The sequence below is a fragment of the Mirounga angustirostris genome, unplaced genomic scaffold (assembly GCF_029215605.1).
Source record: "Mirounga angustirostris isolate CCGP_5_RB_7025 unplaced genomic scaffold, mMirAng1.0.hap1 SCAF_35, whole genome shotgun sequence".
Classification (NCBI taxonomy): Eukaryota; Metazoa; Chordata; class Mammalia; order Carnivora; family Phocidae; genus Mirounga; species Mirounga angustirostris.
The window spans coordinates 289,123-308,445 of NW_026991743.1; the positions used below are offsets into that span (position 1 = coordinate 289,123).

Consider the following 19,323-nt stretch of genomic DNA (forward strand, 5'->3'; position numbering starts at 1 on the left):
ATCTAAATGCAATACTTTTGCCTATTTTCCACCAACATACTATGAAAGTACTATATGTAATGGATCTTGCTAAAAGAAAGCAAGTAGCCTGGAGGTAAAATGTAATGAACTGCCATCAAAAAGTATGGAAGAAAAGACTTTCCTTTGGCTGCAATGACTGAGTAATTTCCTTGCATGGGCACATTTAGCATTCAAAAAGAGGTCGCTTAGTTTTTCTCTGTTTTGAATATGTAATGTGATTGGATTCATAACATGACCCTTGACTTTTAGAAAGTCAAAATGAACTCCATCTAGTTAAACACATAAGAGAATCACACTGGGAATTAGAGGTCTGAATCCTCAGTTGTGCCTTGAAGCCAACCAGTGACCTTGAGTTTGTCCTTAGATTTCTTACGGACTCAGTTTCTTAAACTGTAGAAAGACTAGATAGATGGCCAATTAGGTATAACCATTAAAGAGTCTTCACAAAACTTAGTATTACATAAAGTCTCTGTTGTGCTTAACTCCTTGCTCCTAAATTCATCTTCTAAGGATGGTTGAATCTGGGCCTTCCATCCCTGGAGTCCTCCTCCTTGTAAACAAGGTCTCAGAGCTTCACTGAAGTTGTTTTTATTTCCATGAAAAGATTCATGAGGATATTAAAATGGTTTGCAATCAATCTCTCATTTTTTTCCCAGGACTGCGTTCCATATTTAGTTTAAGAGTAAAAAACATTAAGTAAGTTATGGCTAGGCAGACTTAGGTAATTCAGACATTTTTGGAATACCATAATATGCAATTGACTGCTAAGGATTTTTCTTTCCTGTTAATTGGAACTTTTAAAAATTGAAATAAGTAGCTATGTGTTGAATCTGATTATTCCCTACAGGCATGAAAGAGGAGGTTATTTTAAGGGACTATAAGCACATTCTGGCTAAACAAATTGAGAACTCAGAGGTTATCTTGGGGGCTCGTTGACAGCAGCTGCTGTGTTGAAAGCATAGCTTCTTAGCAGGGAAGCATCCTCCCCCACAAATAAGTGTTGTACTAAACTCAGATGAAGGGCAGGGGGATGGGAAATATGGGGGGGTATGGTGGTTAAGAGCTCAGACTCCAGAGTCCACGTACCTGCATGTCATCTCCAGCTCCTATCCCAGCTCTGCCGCTTACTAGCTAGCTGCTTGACCTTGCGCAAGTTATTACCTCTCTGTCCTTGGTTTTGTCATACTGAAAAAGGTGACAATAATAGAATCCACCTCACAGAAGTGTTGGAAGATTAACTGAGTTAATATACATAAAGCCTGGCACATATTAAGTGTTGTGTCTCCTTAAGAGGTTGTGTAGGCTTTGGGCACCTGGGTGGCTCCGTCGGTTAGGCGTCTGACTCTTGATCTCAGCTCAGGTCTTGATCTTAGGGGTTGTGAGTTCAAGCCCCACATTGGGCTCCGTGCTGGGTGTGGAGTCTACTTAAAAAAAAAAAAAAAAAGAGGATGTGGGCCAGATGAATTAGACATAAGTGTTACAAAAGACAGTAGCCATTGAGGGTTGGGGGTTTTGGGGAAGATTTGATAAAGGAAGTGAGCTGTTGAGATGCTATGTCTTAGAGAAATGTCATTTATATAGGCAGAAAGGAGGGAAAGAACATTACAAAGCGTGAAGTGGGTTTTTTTTTAATCAGACTCCTTTGTTCGATTAGAATTTGAAAAAACTATTACATATATTTAAGTTGGCATCTAGTTTTTATACATTTAAAGAATTGCAGATGTTTTTTTCTGGGATATAATAAATATTGATATTTTAAAATAAGCATATCCAGTGAGTAGCAATTTGATTTCCAAATCATGCATTTTTAAAAAGGCCTGAATAAGATCTTTAACAGTCAAATTTCACATCCTTATTTTCTCCTTGAACTCGTATTTCCATTCTACTTCCACAGAATTTTATCTTAATGTAATATTTTTATGCTTGAGAGTCTTGTTATTTATCAACCTTGCATTACTCTTATTAAATACATATGTATGTGTATATTAAGTTTAAAAATTCTATCATCCTAAAAGTAAGTATTAAATTTTTTCTGGATTGAGTTATAAAGATTATTAGTAGTATACAGTTGATCAAAACAGTCCCTGTATAGGGGCACCTGGGTGGCTCAGTCGTTAAGCGTCTGCCTCCTGTATATTGCCATTTTGGTCATTTATTTCATGAACTTATAGGAAACTTTTTGCTCAGTGGATGAATCGTTTCTACCCTTTGTATCCCCATATGTTCATGTATCCATTGGTGAATGTTACTTATTGCTAGAATGAGATAGGTTTCAGCATCGATTTTCTTCTTAATTTTTGTTTTTATAAAGGTAAGGCCAAAAAATGATGTTACCATAAATAGGTGGGAATGGAAGGAGTTTTATTATAAGAATGTCATTCAGTCCCTTGAACTCCTTATGAGTTATGGTCCATAAATCACAGAATTGTCTATTGTCAAACTTGAGTTTCAATCAATTATTTTTAATGATCTACTGCCTGACAAATTGATTAGATACACCTTCAGTTTTGTTGAAGCCAAACAATAGAAAATCACATGTTTTGGAAAATATTTGTTACCCAGCCTTTAAAGTTCAACCAAACACCAGTATTGCAAATTGTCTCTGTTCAGCGTCCACTGGAGTTAGGATGAATGAGTGGTATGCTACTGATTCTTTTTTGTTAATTCAAGAGAAGGAACGGTAAAAGTGTGATTTAAAAAAAAAAGAAAAAAACAAGGAAGAACTGCTTGCCTCCATAGCAAGATCAACTTGAGAAGTAAGAGTACACAGAATCCAGGCTTCCTGCATTAAGCTACCTTGGAAAGGAGCATGTTTGGGAGAGCGGGAAGTAGGCAAGTTCAGAGTGACTGTCAGTGTGGAGAGTATGCGAACAGACCATTATGAGTATTCTAGCATTCTTCCCTCGCTTGTCCTGGACCAGCCCCAGCTTGGATCGTTGGGAAGGGAACAGGAAAGCTCTACAGTGTTGTGAGCTGTTTTATTCACTCCCCATGGAAGTGCTTTCGTTAGATCTTGTCTGTTTTGGATTTAAAAAAATGTTACTGATGTAGATGTTGTATTCCCTCCAAGAGAGAGCTTCCAAAAAACCTATTGTTTCTTTTTTTTTTTTTAAAGATTCTATTCATTTATTCATGAGAGATAGAGAGAGAGAGGCAGAGGCAGAGGGAGAAGCAGGCTCCCAAGGAGCAGGGAGCCTGATGCGGGACTCAATCCCAGGACCCTGGGATCATGACCTGAGCCGAAGGCAGACGCTTAACGACTGAGCCACCCAGGCGTCCCAAACCTATTTTTTCTTAAAATCAATGCTTAATAGGACAAAAAAAAAAAAAAAAAGACAGCTTTCAGTGTTATTGTGTGTTTTTTTCTATTACTAGGTCTTCAAGTATATTGTAGTTAATTGGTGTCATCTTTAACCAAAAATTGCAATCCATGGAATCAAAATGCTCTACTTTTCCTATTATGCATTTACTTTTGTGTCATTTTAAGAATTACTGAAATGAAAAGCCTAAAATATGTAGACTAGTGCCTTGCTCATGATAAGTTGATCAATAAGTCGTAGTAGTTATTTATCAAGTGCTTTAGAAATGAAACGAAGTGGTGCATCATCATTTTCTTAAATTCAAGACTTGGAATGAAATTTACTCAAATTTATATTCATGAAAGCAGATGTTAAAATTTTCACTTGTGGAGAAATAGTCAATATGAACATTTACAGACCTGGAAATCAGCAAGTACCTCAGAGGATAAATTAGATCTTACAATGGATAGGCAAGTTGAATAAGTCAACATGGACAAAAAGGTCATCTAGTTATGGGAATTATTACCATTTTTATTCTTGGTACTTTCAGATATGAGTACAGTTTTTAAAAATGATAATATTTGCTTTTTTAGAAACATCATCTCCATATCGTCCTACTAAATTTATCATTGTTGTGAGAATTGTCGTTTATGTGTTGAGTGAAGCAGTGTGTATTAGTTAATAACCCTAAGTGTCAACTCCTGGTTAAGTTGGGTAAGTTCGGGGGCACCTGGATGGCTCAGTTGTTAAGCGTCTGCCTTCGGCTCAGGTCATGGTCCCGGGGTCCTGGGATCGAGCCCCGTATCGTGCTCCCTGCTCAGCGGGAAGCCTGCTTCTCCCTCTCCCACTCTGCCTGCTTGTGTTCCTTCTCTTGCTGTGTCTTTCTCTGTCAAATAAATAAAATCTAAAAAAAAAAATAGAATAAAAAAGATAATAATTTTTATGTATACAAATAATATATATGTATACTCTTTTGACAAAAGTGTCACACATTATAGTATATGTATATAATGTAAAATCCCTCTAGAATCTGTGCGTGGTCCCTATCCACTACTCAAGAGAGGTAATCAGATACCTGTGTGCACCCTCGGATCACTTGCATTCTCTATCTCTATCTCCTCTCTCTCTCTCACACACACCTCTCTTGCATGCATATCTGCAGAAAGGTATAGTATTGTGTTTGGTTTTAGCAAAAAGTTCATCACACTGTACAAATGCTCCATTCACCTCTTGCATCAGATATCTTTCTTTGCCAGGGCAGAGAGCTACCTCATTCATTTGCTACAGAGCAGTCCAAAACGTGGATGTACTGGTTTTATTATTCATTTTTCTGTTGGTGGGCATCTAGCCTGTTTCCCCATGTTTCTACCCTTGGCACCAGTGCACAGTGAACATGCTTGTGCTTGTGATTAGTGTTCATCTTAGGTAAATATGTGAGATCACAGTGTCTTTAATTAGTATATATTACTTTATTGGCTTCTAAAGTGACCGTGACATTTTTAAAGAAAAGATTTCGGATTGTTTTGAAGAAGTTTTGTATTCTGGCAAGCCTGTCCCATAATTATTTTTTATTATTTTTATTTTATTTTACTGATAATGTATTTGTCTCCTTTAGGTAGCACTTGCAGCATATCATCCCAGATCAGTACCCTCTCCCTTTCTTAAAAAATAACCTGGAGGTCTCCTTTCTACTTAGAGTCACTGCAAAGCTTCTCCAATCGATGGTCCCAAAGTAACTTTAACATTCTCTAGTGGTCAATTTGCCAGTGAGACATGATGGCCGAGAGGCTTAGTGCTGGTTCTGTCAGCCTTGTGATCTGGGGCAAGGTATGTTCTCCTAGGCTTAGGGTCAGGATTGAATGAGTTACTGTATGTAAAGCATATGGCGGGGCATATGGTACATAGCGGGGACTCAGTAATTGTTGGCTGATTCTCCCATGTAGCTGCTGCCCGTTACTCAGCAAACACTATCTGCCTATTATGTGCTGGGAGCATAAAGATAAATAAGACATGGTCCCAGTGCTTGAGGAGCTTACATTCTAACATGCATGTGTTTGCTCAAAATCTAAGTACTTATTCCTTTCTTTCTATTTAAACTCTGTCCATGGCCTAGTTTGCTTTCCTCCCATGTCAGCTGACTTCTGCATCATGAAGGGCAGCCTCTCACATCTTAACTCATTCTCTTTAATGGTGATTCAGCACCTACTACATCCCCAAATTATTGTTAAAAACTGGAATGCAGAGATGGTGTGTAAGACAATCTGTAAGGAGCTAACAGGCTCCAGGGAGGAGAAAAAAAAAAACAAACAAAACTTCAGAGTTCTGCAAGACTCTTTCCGCTTCTCTATGATGGCTTTCCACCTGTGGACTTGCTCTGTTTTTACCTTGCATTGCCTCTGTTAATAAAGATAAATAATCTCCATTCTCTCTTTCTGGGGACAGAGGGTGAGGTGTTAGCAGCAAGGGAGTTCTTAATTCTCTGTCTTTATCAATGACATAACTCTTCGGACTATGCTTGTTAGGTAGGAGCTGTTTTCTTTCCCAGGACTGAAGAAAAACCAGAGGGGCTTAGAAATTCCTGGCCATCCATGCCCAGGTGGAACCAATTTGGTAAAAGAACCTTTTGCTGCAAAGATTCTGCAGGTCACTGAGACCGATCGGTTCATACCCATGCTTCCCAGGGAGTTCTCCCCTCAATCCCATGAGCTTCTTTGGGAATGGCACACTTTAGGGAATTCTTGACCTAGAGTAGGAAAAGGTAGCAGTCCTTTATCCCCCTCACATAGATTCTTCTTTAAAAAGTAATAAATTACCTTTGATGACTCAGGGATACCTCCTTGCTTTGATTACCATTACAAGATTTATTTGGTTTGTTCATAATAAGTGTATTAGGTTTGATCTTACTTTAAAAGCCTGTCCTGGCACAGATGTCTTGCTGAACTGTGAATGGACATCGAGGCTCCTTTTAAAGGAGACTTAAGCATTTGTTGCCACAACCGGATCTGAGCATAATACTGAGCTCAAGAAAGATCATTTTCTCAACAGAAATAATTTATTATTGCCAGAGGTAATGTGAAATTATTTATTTTTTCTTGAAGCATGTTTTTTGTAAATGTTTTCCAGAGATACGTGACTTGAAATTAATGACACTCTCCTTTGTAAAGACTTTATTTCATTTCATGTACTCTATTGACCCCCTGGGAGAATATCCAGTCTAGAGAGGAGAAAACGGACGTGGTGCCAAACAGCCACGAGTGCCTCCAGTAGATGAGGTGTTTGCCTGAATGCTTCATGGGGGACTTCATCCCTATGCTGTATTTTGTGTTTTTTGGCATCTTTGGTTCATTTGTGGAAGCTTGTCTGTTAGAATTCCATATACATTTCATTGGCTTTGAAAGATATTGGGGTTGACATAAACCTACTGAAAGGAAAGTTTGCATCGAAAGTAATACATTTCCTAGTCAAAGAAAACACCATTGTTCTGGCATCAGTGGATGCGATTTTTGTTTTCTTTTAACTTCCCAGTAGTAGTGAAGCTATTTGGGTCAGTTATCTGGTAATTGTCAGAAGGAAAGTTATATGTATATTTTACTGGTTAGTGGTTCAGACTGGCCATAAAGTGGGAGGGAAAAGAAAAGGACCTTCTTCCCCCACACATGAGGTCATACTGCTCATCACAGCTTTATGAACATAGTAAGAAACTGAAGTCATCTCTGACTGAGGTTGTCGAGTTGGAGGAGTAACATCTCCCAGAAAAGAACTTCTGTGAGAATTCTGAAAAATCTGTTGATGGAGGCTTCTGCCCATTTAGTATTGTCAGCATATTACTGTTGATGTCTTACAATTTCCGGTGTACTTCTCACATAAACCTATAGTGCCTCAGCTAGCTGCATTTTCATTATTTTCCACCAGTCCCACCGATTCAAACTTCCTTCCTTTAACTGTTTGCTTTCATCTTCTCTAAGCCCTGGGGATTCTTCTTGGCTTCCAGAAAAAGTCCTCCTTACTCCCTTCTCCCACTCCCCATTTCTCTTTACATAGCCTTCTTTGTCTAAAGAGTGTCCTGGTGATCAGCACGCTGTGACAGAGTGTGTGTGAGGACTGGTGGGTAACGACTGACAACTGCAGGTACGTGTCCAGGGCTCTTAGAACCTTAAAAACCTTCTGCCGTATGAAATAGGATAGGGCCAGTCTTTCTTCCTTTGATTGCTTGCTTTCCTGATTGCTCTTTTGTAGAAGATCCAGTATCTCTTCTACATACTCAGTCTGTATTAGGAGTGTTGGATTTCTCCATAACTCCCCTCTCCGTCTCGGAAATAGACCCAAGGCTTCACTCAGGACCAGAAGATATAGTTAGGGTGGCATGACAGATAGAAATTAGTGAAAAGTTTAGGCTTATCCAAAAAAATAAATGTTTGATACATATGGGACTTCTTCAAGCTGTCCTCTGCTTTATATAGCAAAGGACAAAATGAATCACTCCATAACAAGGGGTCCTAAGAGATACCAAACTCAATTAAAATTGATTTAACTTGGGGCACCTGGGTGGCTCAGTCGGTTAAGCGGCTGCCTTCTGCTCAGGTCAGGATCCCAGGGTCCTGGGATCGAGCCCCGCATCGGACTCCCTGCTCGGCGGGAAGCCTGCTTCTCCCTCTCCCACTCCCCCTGCTTGTGTTCCCTCTCTCGCTGTCTCTCTCTGTCAAATAAATAAATAAAATCTAAAAAAAAATTGATTTAACTTCTGGGGAGCTGTCCAGATTATACTCCACAAATACTAATATGATAATATCCATTTTAGCCATAAAGCATCTCATTGGATCTCGTGTCTCTTTTCCTAGATTATAGATCATGGGCAGTAATAGACTGTCTCTCGAACCAACAGAGTGTAGATCTCACTGCTTCAGATTTCCAGCACGGAAGGCGAGCCATGAAGAAGTAGGCTCACATGGCTCTGTTGGAGAATGGCCGTACACGTGACAGGCGGCCTGGCCTGGAGTGGGCTAACCTTTTCTCATTTAAAGTTCTCTTTTCCCTCCAGAACTCATTGGAGAATCATTTGCATCTTATATTTCATCTGCGTTTATCTCATCCCAAGCTCTTCATCCTTCTGTTGAGTTACATGTTCTCTGGAGTAAATGTTTTCTACTGTCTGACAGTGTAAAAAAAAAAAAAAGAAAGAAAGAAAAGAAAGAAAAAGGTGAACGGTGGCACAGTTAGCATGAAAAATGGTGAAGATAGGAATAGAAAACGGGAAAATGTATGTCACTCTGGAAGTTCTGTACAGTATAAGAAAAGTGGAGCAATCAATTTCTATTAACATATATATTCTTTTAAATTTAGGAACAGACGGACAGTCTGTGGAAGTGTCCAATATCGTGGACATCCGAAAAGAACATAACCGTGAGATTGCAATGAGAATTTCTTCTAGCATAAACAGTCAAAACAAATTTTATACTGACCTGAATGGATATCAGGTAATTTTCCCTTAAAATGTCTAAGTAATAGCTGTGTTAGTGTGTAACTTTTATATATGGTAGTGGGCCAGTTAATTTTGGATCCTTTGAAAAATATGCTTAAGTTTACAAATTATTTCTAAAGGAAAACTGAATTTTAACAGGTACTTATAGGTTCTATATTCAACCAGATGTCCAAAGTTAGAACAGATATTTGAGAGATTGGTTTGTAGAGCATCTGATTTACGGAGGTAGTGTTTTCAAAGGCAGATTTGGTGACCATTTGCATGTTAAATGCCTTGACACCAAAATATATCTGAATTTGTTTAATAGAAAGGAAACATAATTAGGGATTGGTGGAGTATGTATTTTTCCCCTCATAAAGAAATGGTATGTGTGTATTTAATTTATTACATATATACTTTTAAATGTATAATGTAATAATGGGCTCTTTTAAATTTCAGGAAAGCTCTTTCCCTCTTTTTATCAATAATGTATGTGTATTTACCTTTATGCACACACTTGTGTACATATACATAGACAAAGAAATACAAGCACATATATAGAAATGTGGGCAGGTATGTATTTAATCAAAATGTTCACAAAATAGTTTGAAATAGTAATGAGAAAATTGACTCAATCTTTTTCAGATTGTTAGCTCTCTAATTTAATAGGGCTCTTTTGATTGTTACATAAATTTCTATATTCAGAGTATATGTGTGTGACAACATAGCTTTGAAATACTACCACTAAAAACATTAGCATGTTTTTGAGACATTAGCATTTTAGAAATTTCTGGCTATGAATAGAAATAATTTCACAACAAATGCTTTTACTTTGTCTGATTTTCAACTGGGATGAGTGGAAGGGGTTGTGATAATTTTCTCTTCTACAATTTCCTGCAAAGGTTAAATTTAAACCTTTTCCAAAGCATAAAAATTGCATTATACACTTTGAATTTACATGTTAATTCTACCACAGCTGTTTGGTTTTCAAATGAAGCCCTGACTTTATGGTGATTCATTTTCCTTGTGTACAAAAGAAACTCTTTTCTTAAAATCTTACAAAAGCAATTATTTGTATGTGTGGGTGTATACATGAATGAAAAAAACTTAGTAAAAGTGAATAAACATGTGAATTTTCTTTTCAAGGATCGAGCATTTGAATAAATGGGAAAATATTATTTCTAAACTTCTAAATTTCTAAATTTATGACCTAAATATTTCTGCTTCTAAAATAGGCCATTTTTTAAGCCTTGGAAAGAGTAGTCCTTGAGCAAAACTAGAAATCTAGACCAACAGGTAGGGAGTGAGGGTGGCAGCCCTATAGTCATGACAGTGTGAATGTCCTTTTCAGTGAGTATACAAGTTAATTTGATTGGGAAGATCCAGATTGGAAAGGAGAAATGGAAAATTCTTTGAAACTCTCTCTTCTTTTTTCTTTCTTTCTTTTTTTTTTTTTTTAACATTTTGCAGTTGTTTCTTCAGGTTCATAATTTCCTGGGCCTGTGATACAAATTACCACAAAATGGGTGGCTTAGAACAACAAGAATTTATTCTGTCATAGTTCTGGACACCAGAAGTCCCAAATCAAGATGTCTTCAGGGCCACACTCCCTCCAGAGGCTCTAGGGAAATACTCTTCCTTGCCTGTTGGGGCTTCTGATGGGCTTGTAGACCCATCACTCCACTGTCTGCCTCTGCTGTCCCAGAGTCCCTGTCGTATTCTCCTTGTGTTGCCGTGTGTGTCCTTTCGTGTCCAGGTTTCCCGCTTAGAAGGACACCAGCCCTTGGATTAGAGCCCACCCTAATCCACTATACCTTATGTCTGTAGAGATCCTATTTCAGAACAAAATCACATTCACAGGTTATGGATGACCATGAATTTGGGGGACACTATTAAGTACAACCAGTAAGTTAAAGGATGCACTACAGGGTTGTTGTAAAGATTAAAGATCATATTTGTGAAAGCCCGTACTTTGTCTCATTATAATGGGCACTCAATACTATTACATTAACTTTGTACTCCTTTTCTTCTTGAGTGTCATGTCACACTTGCATGAGCTGAACAGGAGAGATGTCATTTTTATGTGGTGTGAATAAGATACCTCATAACAAAGTCTCTGTTTGATGTTTCCTCCTGAGGTTTGAGGGACTCTCCTCAGCCCCAACCAGCTTAGTGAATTTTCGGTCAAAAAATAAAATAATGTATTTCATGCATTCACATACCAGACCAAGAAAAGTTAAAATATGGAACTACCTACATTGACACTAAACAGGAAGAATAAGCACTGAAGAGTTTTTAAATATAAATATTAATTTGATTATTTTAATGTAATATGTTAGAGGATTTGATAAGGGGATCTGTGGTATTTATTAAAACTGATTCAAGAATTATAAGAGAGATTTTTTGAAAGGGGATAGAGAGCTATTATGCTTAGCATTCATTACAAAAGCAGTATGTTAGATTTAGATGAGAAATGAATACTTGATACCTTTATAATTTGTTTTATGCAAATATTGGAAAGCTAGAAGACTTTTGTTAAGGATTTTTATTCTGAATTTAAATAGGAATGCCTATTTTAAGAACCTGGATGAGTTCTACCTTTCTCACCTAAAAGTTTTCTAAGATCCTCCTTATTTTTTTTTTTCATATTGTTTGAAAGAATGTTTTAATTCCTAAATTAGCTCTTCCTTTGAACAAGAAAGGAAGCTATACCTTTTTCTTTTTGGAAGAAACGTCATCTGTAGTCAGTACTAATTTTTTAAAGTACATCTGTAAATATCCCTTGATTTCTTTTTTTTAAAGTGAACTGTTTGGTCTTATAGATTCAGCCCAGAATGACGATGAGCAAATTGCCTCTTCAAGCAAATGTCTATCCGATGACCACAATGGCCTATATACAGGACACCAAGCATCGCTTGACATTACTCTCAGCTCAGTCTTTAGGGGTTTCAAGTTTGAAAAGTGGTGCGTGTTGTTTGGATTCTTTTTTGCTCTTACAAGTTTCAGTTCCAAATGTATAATTTTTCTGTTGGTCATATTATTAATTATCATCTTCAGACACCAGCTATTAGTTAATTTTGGTTTTGTGAGAATAACATAAAATAATGTATTTCTTCAATCTTCTGATGAAGAATGAGGGACCTAAAGCTCCATGAAACCATGGCTTCTTAAAGATAATTTTTCTCTCCTGATAGCTCATTGTTTGCACAAGCCTCTGTCATTGTCATAATGGAATGGCTGTGGAAACTCTCCCAGAAGCCAAAGAGGAGAGGGAGCTGGGGTAAAAGTTAGAAATTCCCAGAGTTGCCTAAGTTCGCAAAGGCGGGACGTAACAGTTCAAACCTAGGTGCTTCTCTGAATCGTATCGTTCTAGGGCACTTCTACCCGAAAGAAGAAAGGGAGTTGCAATGATACAGCTAGGCAGATAAAGAGGTGACAGACACAACTTTAAGGATTCCAAAAGATAGAACAAGATGGAAAGAGAAAATAAATCGTAAACACAGATTAATTTTTATAAAACCTTCTATGGAGAGGCGTATGTCCTTTATAATACATATTTTTTCATTATCATTTATATGTAGTCAAATTGCTCTTCTTTCTTACATATTAAGAGTTGCTAAGACAAATGTCTTAAGGAGCCAGGCAGATAATAAAGGTGTGCAGGTACCTGACGTACCCTTTGCCCCAAACCCACTTTTTTAATTGGGCATATACATACATTCCATATGTCCACCCACACAAAAAAGCATACTACTCATCTTCTTTTGTGGCTTTCATTACACAGACTCATGGGATGATGCCATAAAGACATTAACGCTGTTAGAAAAATAATAATGGCCTCACATCAGGGATGCAGCGGGGAGTGGTGGGGCTTCGGCAAACTGGGGCACACCATTCCCAGTGAACGGTGGGGCAGCCGCTGCTCAGCGCCAGGTTGTTGTCACCATGGGGAAAGGGGCCCAGGATTGCCAAATTTTTCTGCTTCTGAAGAGCCCAGGAGTCTGGAATTTTTTATGTTTTTATTTTTATTTTTTTTTGGAGATTTTATTCATTTATTTGACAGAGAAAGAGAGAGACAGCGAGAGAGGGAACATAAGCAGGGGGAGTGGGAGAGGGAGAAGCAGGCTTCCCAGGGAGCAGGGAGCACAATATGGGGCTCGATCCCAGGACCCCGGGACCATGACCTGAGCTGAAGGCAGCCGCTTAATGACTGAGCCACCCAGGCACTCCATATGTTCTGATTTTTAAAAAATTAAGTCAACTATTTATAGATTGGACAACTTCACATAAAATTCCTAAATGTGGTTTAGGGACAGAGGAGCTTTATTTCTCAGCTTGCCTTTGTCAAGGGAAGTGACATAACTGTCTACTCCATGATTGCTCCAGTCCTAATGTCTAGTTCCCTATTTAAGGACCCAGCTTTGAGAATTTAAGGCAACGTTTAAAAATGGGGGGCTCAAGAGTCACACCTGGCCCAGGTGCCCCTGCTACAGACAGCCAAGCACCCTAGCATTTCAGTACCTACAAACAGAAGAACAATTTGAGTACAGCCCAGGAGATTTACTGAGTGTCACATATTATGAGGGCTAACATTTGGAGGCAGGGAGAAGAGAGAAACTGCCAAGAGATTGATGTACTCATTTGGGTGTGACATGATCAAGCTCTAGATGGCCAATTCGTCCCAGTGCCTGAGGAGCACATTCTAGACAGTTGTGTTCTAAAATAAATATGGAGGTAGTAACAACGAAAATTCTGACCATCACTGGCAGTTTTATGTACTGGGTACCTAAATTGAGAAGAAAGAACTAAACAGAGTTGTATTGACTGTGTAAAAATAATAGTTATTAAAATATTTTATGTATTGCTCTTTTATGCCAAAAGATCATTTAGTACTGTAACAAATGTGAATGAGTGGATGGATGAATATGCATATATTTTTATGTATGACTAGGTTTTTTTTTAGTGTAAATATATGACTGTGGCTCTGGGTGGTTTTTTGCTTTGTTTTGGATAGGGTTTTTTGGTTTGTAGTCTCATAGCCTAATTCTTAGCTTACAACTTAACCTAGAGGAGGTGTGGAATTACTGCACAGCCAATGAAGGAACCAAATATGACCTCTTCTTGAACTAGAGGAGAGAGGATAGTTGATGCCACTAACTTAATACCAGGGAGGGAAGGGGGTACGTGCTGGGTGTCTCCAAATCCTGGGGTTTCTTCAGAGAATCACCAGATACCAAGTAACCAAAACGCTTAGTCTTTCAAATCCTTTTTAGATTCTACACATCTGTAGTTGCCTTGTTACTCCAGGTGTGATGTATGTTTCCTAATGAACCTCGTAAATGTTTTTAAATTCCAGGTGCTACCACTAAAAATTTTAGAGGACATAATTTACTCTTCAGATTAATTCTTTTTAAATTTCACTTAAGTTTTGATCTGTCTCATTTTTAAATTTCTTACCAAATTTTACCAGACATTTATGAAGAAGAACGGAAATAAAGTCCTGTTTTTTGCATTTATCCTAGCTGTTTTGAGAAAGCCCTTGGTACTTTGGGCTATATGGATCTGTCTCCTTGGCTTAAATCAGGACCGTGCCTAAACTTATGTGATTGTCACTGGATGTTTGTATTAAATAACTCTGGCCAGTTTGTTTGTTTGTTTGTTAGGTCAGATTGAAGTTATCATGGATCGAAGACTCATGCAAGATGATAATCGCGGCCTTGAGCAAGGTGTCCATGATAACAAGGTTACAGCTAATTTATTTCGACTACTACTGGAAAAAAGAAGTGTGAATACGGTAGGAAAAAAATAATAACTCATACGTTCTGATGTTGTTTGTTCTTTGCCACCCAAAATTTGAAATTATGACTGTCCACTTTTTTTATGATTTTCAGTTCCCAGGATTGAGATATCTTTATAATAGGTGTAGCCTATATTGACAAAAAAGAGAACTTCAGTTACACATATGTCAGATTTGCATGTAGGTCATCTTATTTTTTATTTTTCCTTATTATGTAGATGTAAAATGTTAAAGAATCAGTTTGGGTGAGATTTTCTGAGATTATTTTGAAAGAAAATAAGAGTTGAATTTAAGAATAGAACTTAATCACACACTTAGATTAAGTTTGATTAGTAAAATTTATGGGAAACCTTAGTGTGCTTATTCTAGTCTTAGACTCCTCAATTGAAAATGGATTTACTTGTCTATCTTCTTGCTCAGTTTTCATTTCTCAAGACAAAACCTCAGCATTCCATTAAAAAAATCTGGCTAAAGCTCAGTTGGATGTAAACCAACATGACAATACGCCTCTTCAAGGCTACACAAAAGTCATCATCACAGTCCTCCGTGCTTTACTGATTTCCCACCTCAGATGATCTGTACACAGCCCTTTTTTTCTCACTCTGCTCTCCTTCTTTCTTCACTGATCCATTTCAGATCTTTTCTACTCTTTTTAGCTGGTGGCCTCACCATCGACTTCACATCTGACAGGGCTCTCTGTTCTGGGTATCAACCATCTCCTCCCACCCTTTCCTTCTTCCCTCATGTTGCAATAGAGACATTTTTACCTTCCTTTCCTCCCAGGCCAGTACCTCCACTTGTCCTTGCAACGTACCCCAGCGCCCTCCTCAGCATCATCATCCTCCTTCCCTCTCTCTGCCCTTCATAGCTGACATTTCCCTAGGAAAGAAACCCTTTCTGCAGGCTTTTAGACACTCTTCATTTTCTCCTATTAAAAATAAAAACCAAGGGCGCCTGGGTGGCTCAGATGGTTAAGCGTCTGCCTTCGGCTCTAGTCATGATCCCAGGGTCCTGGGATCGAGTCCCACATCAGGCTCCCGGCTCAGCGGGGAGCCTACTTCTCCCTCTGACCCTCTCCCCTCTCATGCTGTTTCTCGCTCGCTCGCTCTCTAAAAAATAAATAAAATCTTTAATAAATACATACATACATACATACATACATACATACCAAAAACAACCTCCACACAGACTCATGTCCATTTGCCCTGCTCTCCCGTCCTGTCTTCCACACCCAGTTGAGCCGCTTTGGAAGATGGGTTTATTTCATTGCTTCCGTGTCACACTCAACTCATTTCGGATTTGCTTTAGCTTCCCCCACCACACACACACCCTTGCCAGTGTCACGAGATCCACCATCTTACTTCACCTTGCAGCAGCATTCGACACTGACCATGTCACTTCTTAGAAGACAGTCTAGCCAGGGCTTCCGTGGTGCCATGCTCATCTGGTTTTCCTCCTAGCTCTCAAGTGGTTCTTTATCTCTCTGATGGTTATTAAGCCATTAAATGTCAGAGTCCTCAAGGGTTGGCCCCACGCCTTCTCCTTTTCTCGTTTTATATGTTCTCCCTCTGCAATCTCTCCTACTCCTGTGGCTTTGGTGACCACCTCTACGCAGATGAAACCCACACATATATTTCACCTCTTACCTGCAGACCCATCTACCTAGCTGCATCCTGCTATTCAGACCCGACATATCCATGATCACTCTCATGATCTCTCTTCCCTTCCCCCCAGACCTGCTCTTTTCTAGTGTTTGCTCTCTCGGGGACTAGTACCACCTTCCATCCAGTGCCACATACATAGCAGTCATCTCTCATTGATACTTCTCCTTTGCCTGCCCCTTTCTTAAAACAATGATCACCAGTGTTGACTATCTTATTGCCTAAATATTTCAAATCTATAAACTCGCTTATTTTGACCACCATTATCTAAACAAACATCATGTGTTTCCTGAATCATTCTGCTCTTCTTTTCCTGCCATATTTGTTCTCAAATCAAGTAAGCAAAGTGATTCATCTTTTCAAAATTCAATCTGACCTCACTGCTCCCTTCTTAACCCTCAGGTGTCTTCTCATTGCTCTCCTAATAAAAGCCAAAATCCTTCCCATGGCCTGAAGAGCCCCTCATGATCTGGGCCCTGCCTGTCCCCCAGCTTCATCCAGCATGACTCGTGTTATTTCTGCTCTAGGCCCACTAGTTTTCTTTCAGTCCCAAGTGCTCCCTACGCACCTGGGGCCCACAGCACCTTTGCATTTGTGGTTTCATTCTGTGCCCAGGGAACTCTTCATAATAGTTCAGGCCAAAGCTGCCTTGGTCAACTGCTTTTTCTTGACCAGGCCAGATCACCATCCTCAGTGCCTCCTCAGAATTGCGCATCTGTCCTCCGTGCATAGATGTGATTATATTTGATCATTGTCTCTCTCCTCTTTTGGACCATAACTTCATGAGAGTGGGGGCCATGTTCCTCTGCTTCTAGAATTGTTCCTGGTAGAGGAAGCACCCGATATGTGTTGCATGAATGAATGCACAAATGCATAAATGAGTGAGCTGTAATAGCGCATGGTGCCACCGCATTTATCCCAGCCCCTGCTTACTGCCTTGTCATACTCGGCATGTTCTCTTCCCCTGCTCCATTCCAGGGACTTGTCTGCTTCATTTTTATGTACCCCACAGGGCTCCTTGCCTATGGTAGCTATTCTATAAATAAAACACTGGTTGATTGAATGAAATGGCAACAGCTCATTAAAGCCAAGAATTCTTTCAGTATCTAGAATCTTTTAGGAAAAAAGATTTTAATATCCATTTTTAGATGTCAAGATTTAAACCAGTTCTTGGGACTCATGGTTTAAATCAATTACTGACAAGATAGCTTAATTTGAGGACTAAAACTGCACAGGAAAATCATTGTCTGAGTGCTGGCAGCTACTGTCTTTTTCTCCTCCCGAAAATGTCTCTGGCTTTTATGATTTTTTTTTCTCTCTATATAGACACTAATTTGCAAAGCTTCTATTAACTATGGCAATAAGCATTTTCATGTCAGATCTATAAAGCTTTCACTTAGAAGTGAAATAATTTGTTTATTCCCATTCAAAACTCCTTGGATAGTAATTGATTGAAATTTGATCCAGTGTTTGTATAATCCTATGTTGGTTAAATTTTTCTTTTTGCTCAACTATAGATTCTTGGACTTAAATCAATAGTTTCTTTTAAATAAAAAATGAACTAGAGAAGAGAAAATACATTTTAATTTCTAGTGCAATTGATTAAAAAGGCATTTGATTAAGGAATGTTCCATCTCCTATAACTTAAACTTTGCAGAAAGTGTTTTTATTTTCAACTCAGACTCTCATGTTTAAGATGTCGATGGTAGGAACCATGGTGAGGAGACAGTCTCTGTACAGGAAGGCATTTTAGTAGAAAGTCTTCAGCCTGCCAGAGCCTCTGGGAGGAGTTATCCGGGTGACTAAGTGGAACCGAATCCTGTTCGTGAGTGTTCTGCAGAGAGGCAGTGAGAACAAGGACTGGAATGATAATTGCTGTGAGATGTGCAGATGCCCAGTGGGTTACTGTAGCTATGTGAGGTGGACTATCATCCGTGTGTAATGACCAATGGAAGCGGAAAGTGGGAATTGTCTCTTTGGCATTGACCCTTTAGGTTTTGTTTCTTTGACACTTACTCCCTATCCCTTCCTGCTGAAGACTGCTATAGGTAGAGGGCATTGAACCAGGAATTAGAAGTGCTGGGAAGTGTTCAGGTATTACAGTTGTGTCATTTTACCTGTGGATACCAGTTCTTTACATGTCAGGAAAAGGAGCTAGGAGAGATCAGATGAAAAGCTCAAATGCTGACAGGACTCAGAAAAGTGATGGCATGAGGGAGGTTGGTCAGGTTTAAGGGCAAACGCGTAAGTGAGGTGACCCCAGGTCTGTGATGAGTGAGGACACATCCCACCAAGGAGCTACAACTCAGCTGCACTTGAGGGAATATGGGGGCCCAGGGTGACTTGGGTTTCCAGTGTTTTGGGTTTAAAAAAAAAAAGTTACCTGTTTTAGGGAGTTTTTTTGTTGTTGTTGACAATTTCACTGTGAAATCTCCTGGATTTTTTTTCTTTTTTGAGAGTTGGCCAAAAAACAGACAACTTTTTAATACCATGCAGACCTATCAAAACCTATCTGTAGGCAGATTTAGCTCACAGATCACCAGGCTTCACCTCTGCGCTAAATGAGATATATTTCTAAATCTTATGATTCATTAATTTTCATCAATTATTTCTTCTGTCTCTTTTTACCACATCCTTTCTCCTACTGTATTTTTCTCTCCTTTATTTATATTACATTTACTTGTTGATAGATTAAGTTTAAAAAAACATTTATCAAGTTCTCACCATGTATCAGGTCATACTGAATAAGCCAAAGTGACTCAAAATATCAACTCTTATTGTCTTAAATAATTTATTTAGCAAGTTTTGCTGTAGATGGATGGAAACCTTTGATGTTTAGGGATCAGATAACTTAAATGGGCTTCATGAAGGACACCATGGAGCCTAGCAGGAAGTTCTGATTTATAAAATAAGGGCTGGAACCCAATGGAGATCTCAACTTCTTGTGGTTTGGATCAGAATGTGCTATAAACTCTTTATAATTTCATACAGAATGCAAGGAGAAAGCTAGATCTGAACAGCTTGAAGCCTTCCAACCCACAAGGAACCAAATAATGTTTAGAGTAGAATATTAGTACTGCAAGGCTG

The 19,323-nt window shown here is 38.8% G+C and overlaps 1 protein-coding gene across 1 annotated transcript in view; it reads left to right on the forward strand.

Moving 5' to 3' along the window:
• The window catches only part of LOC135363152 (alpha-mannosidase 2-like), a 154,734-nt gene that overhangs the window by 111,080 nt on the left and 24,331 nt on the right, over positions 1-19,323 (forward strand). The window contains exons 17-19 of the mRNA XM_064583843.1: positions 8,661-8,794; positions 11,601-11,742; positions 14,442-14,572. Of these exons, the coding sequence (XP_064439913.1) occupies positions 8,661-8,794; positions 11,601-11,742; positions 14,442-14,572 (407 nt within the window). The remainder of the gene's footprint in view (positions 1-8,660; positions 8,795-11,600; positions 11,743-14,441; positions 14,573-19,323) is intronic.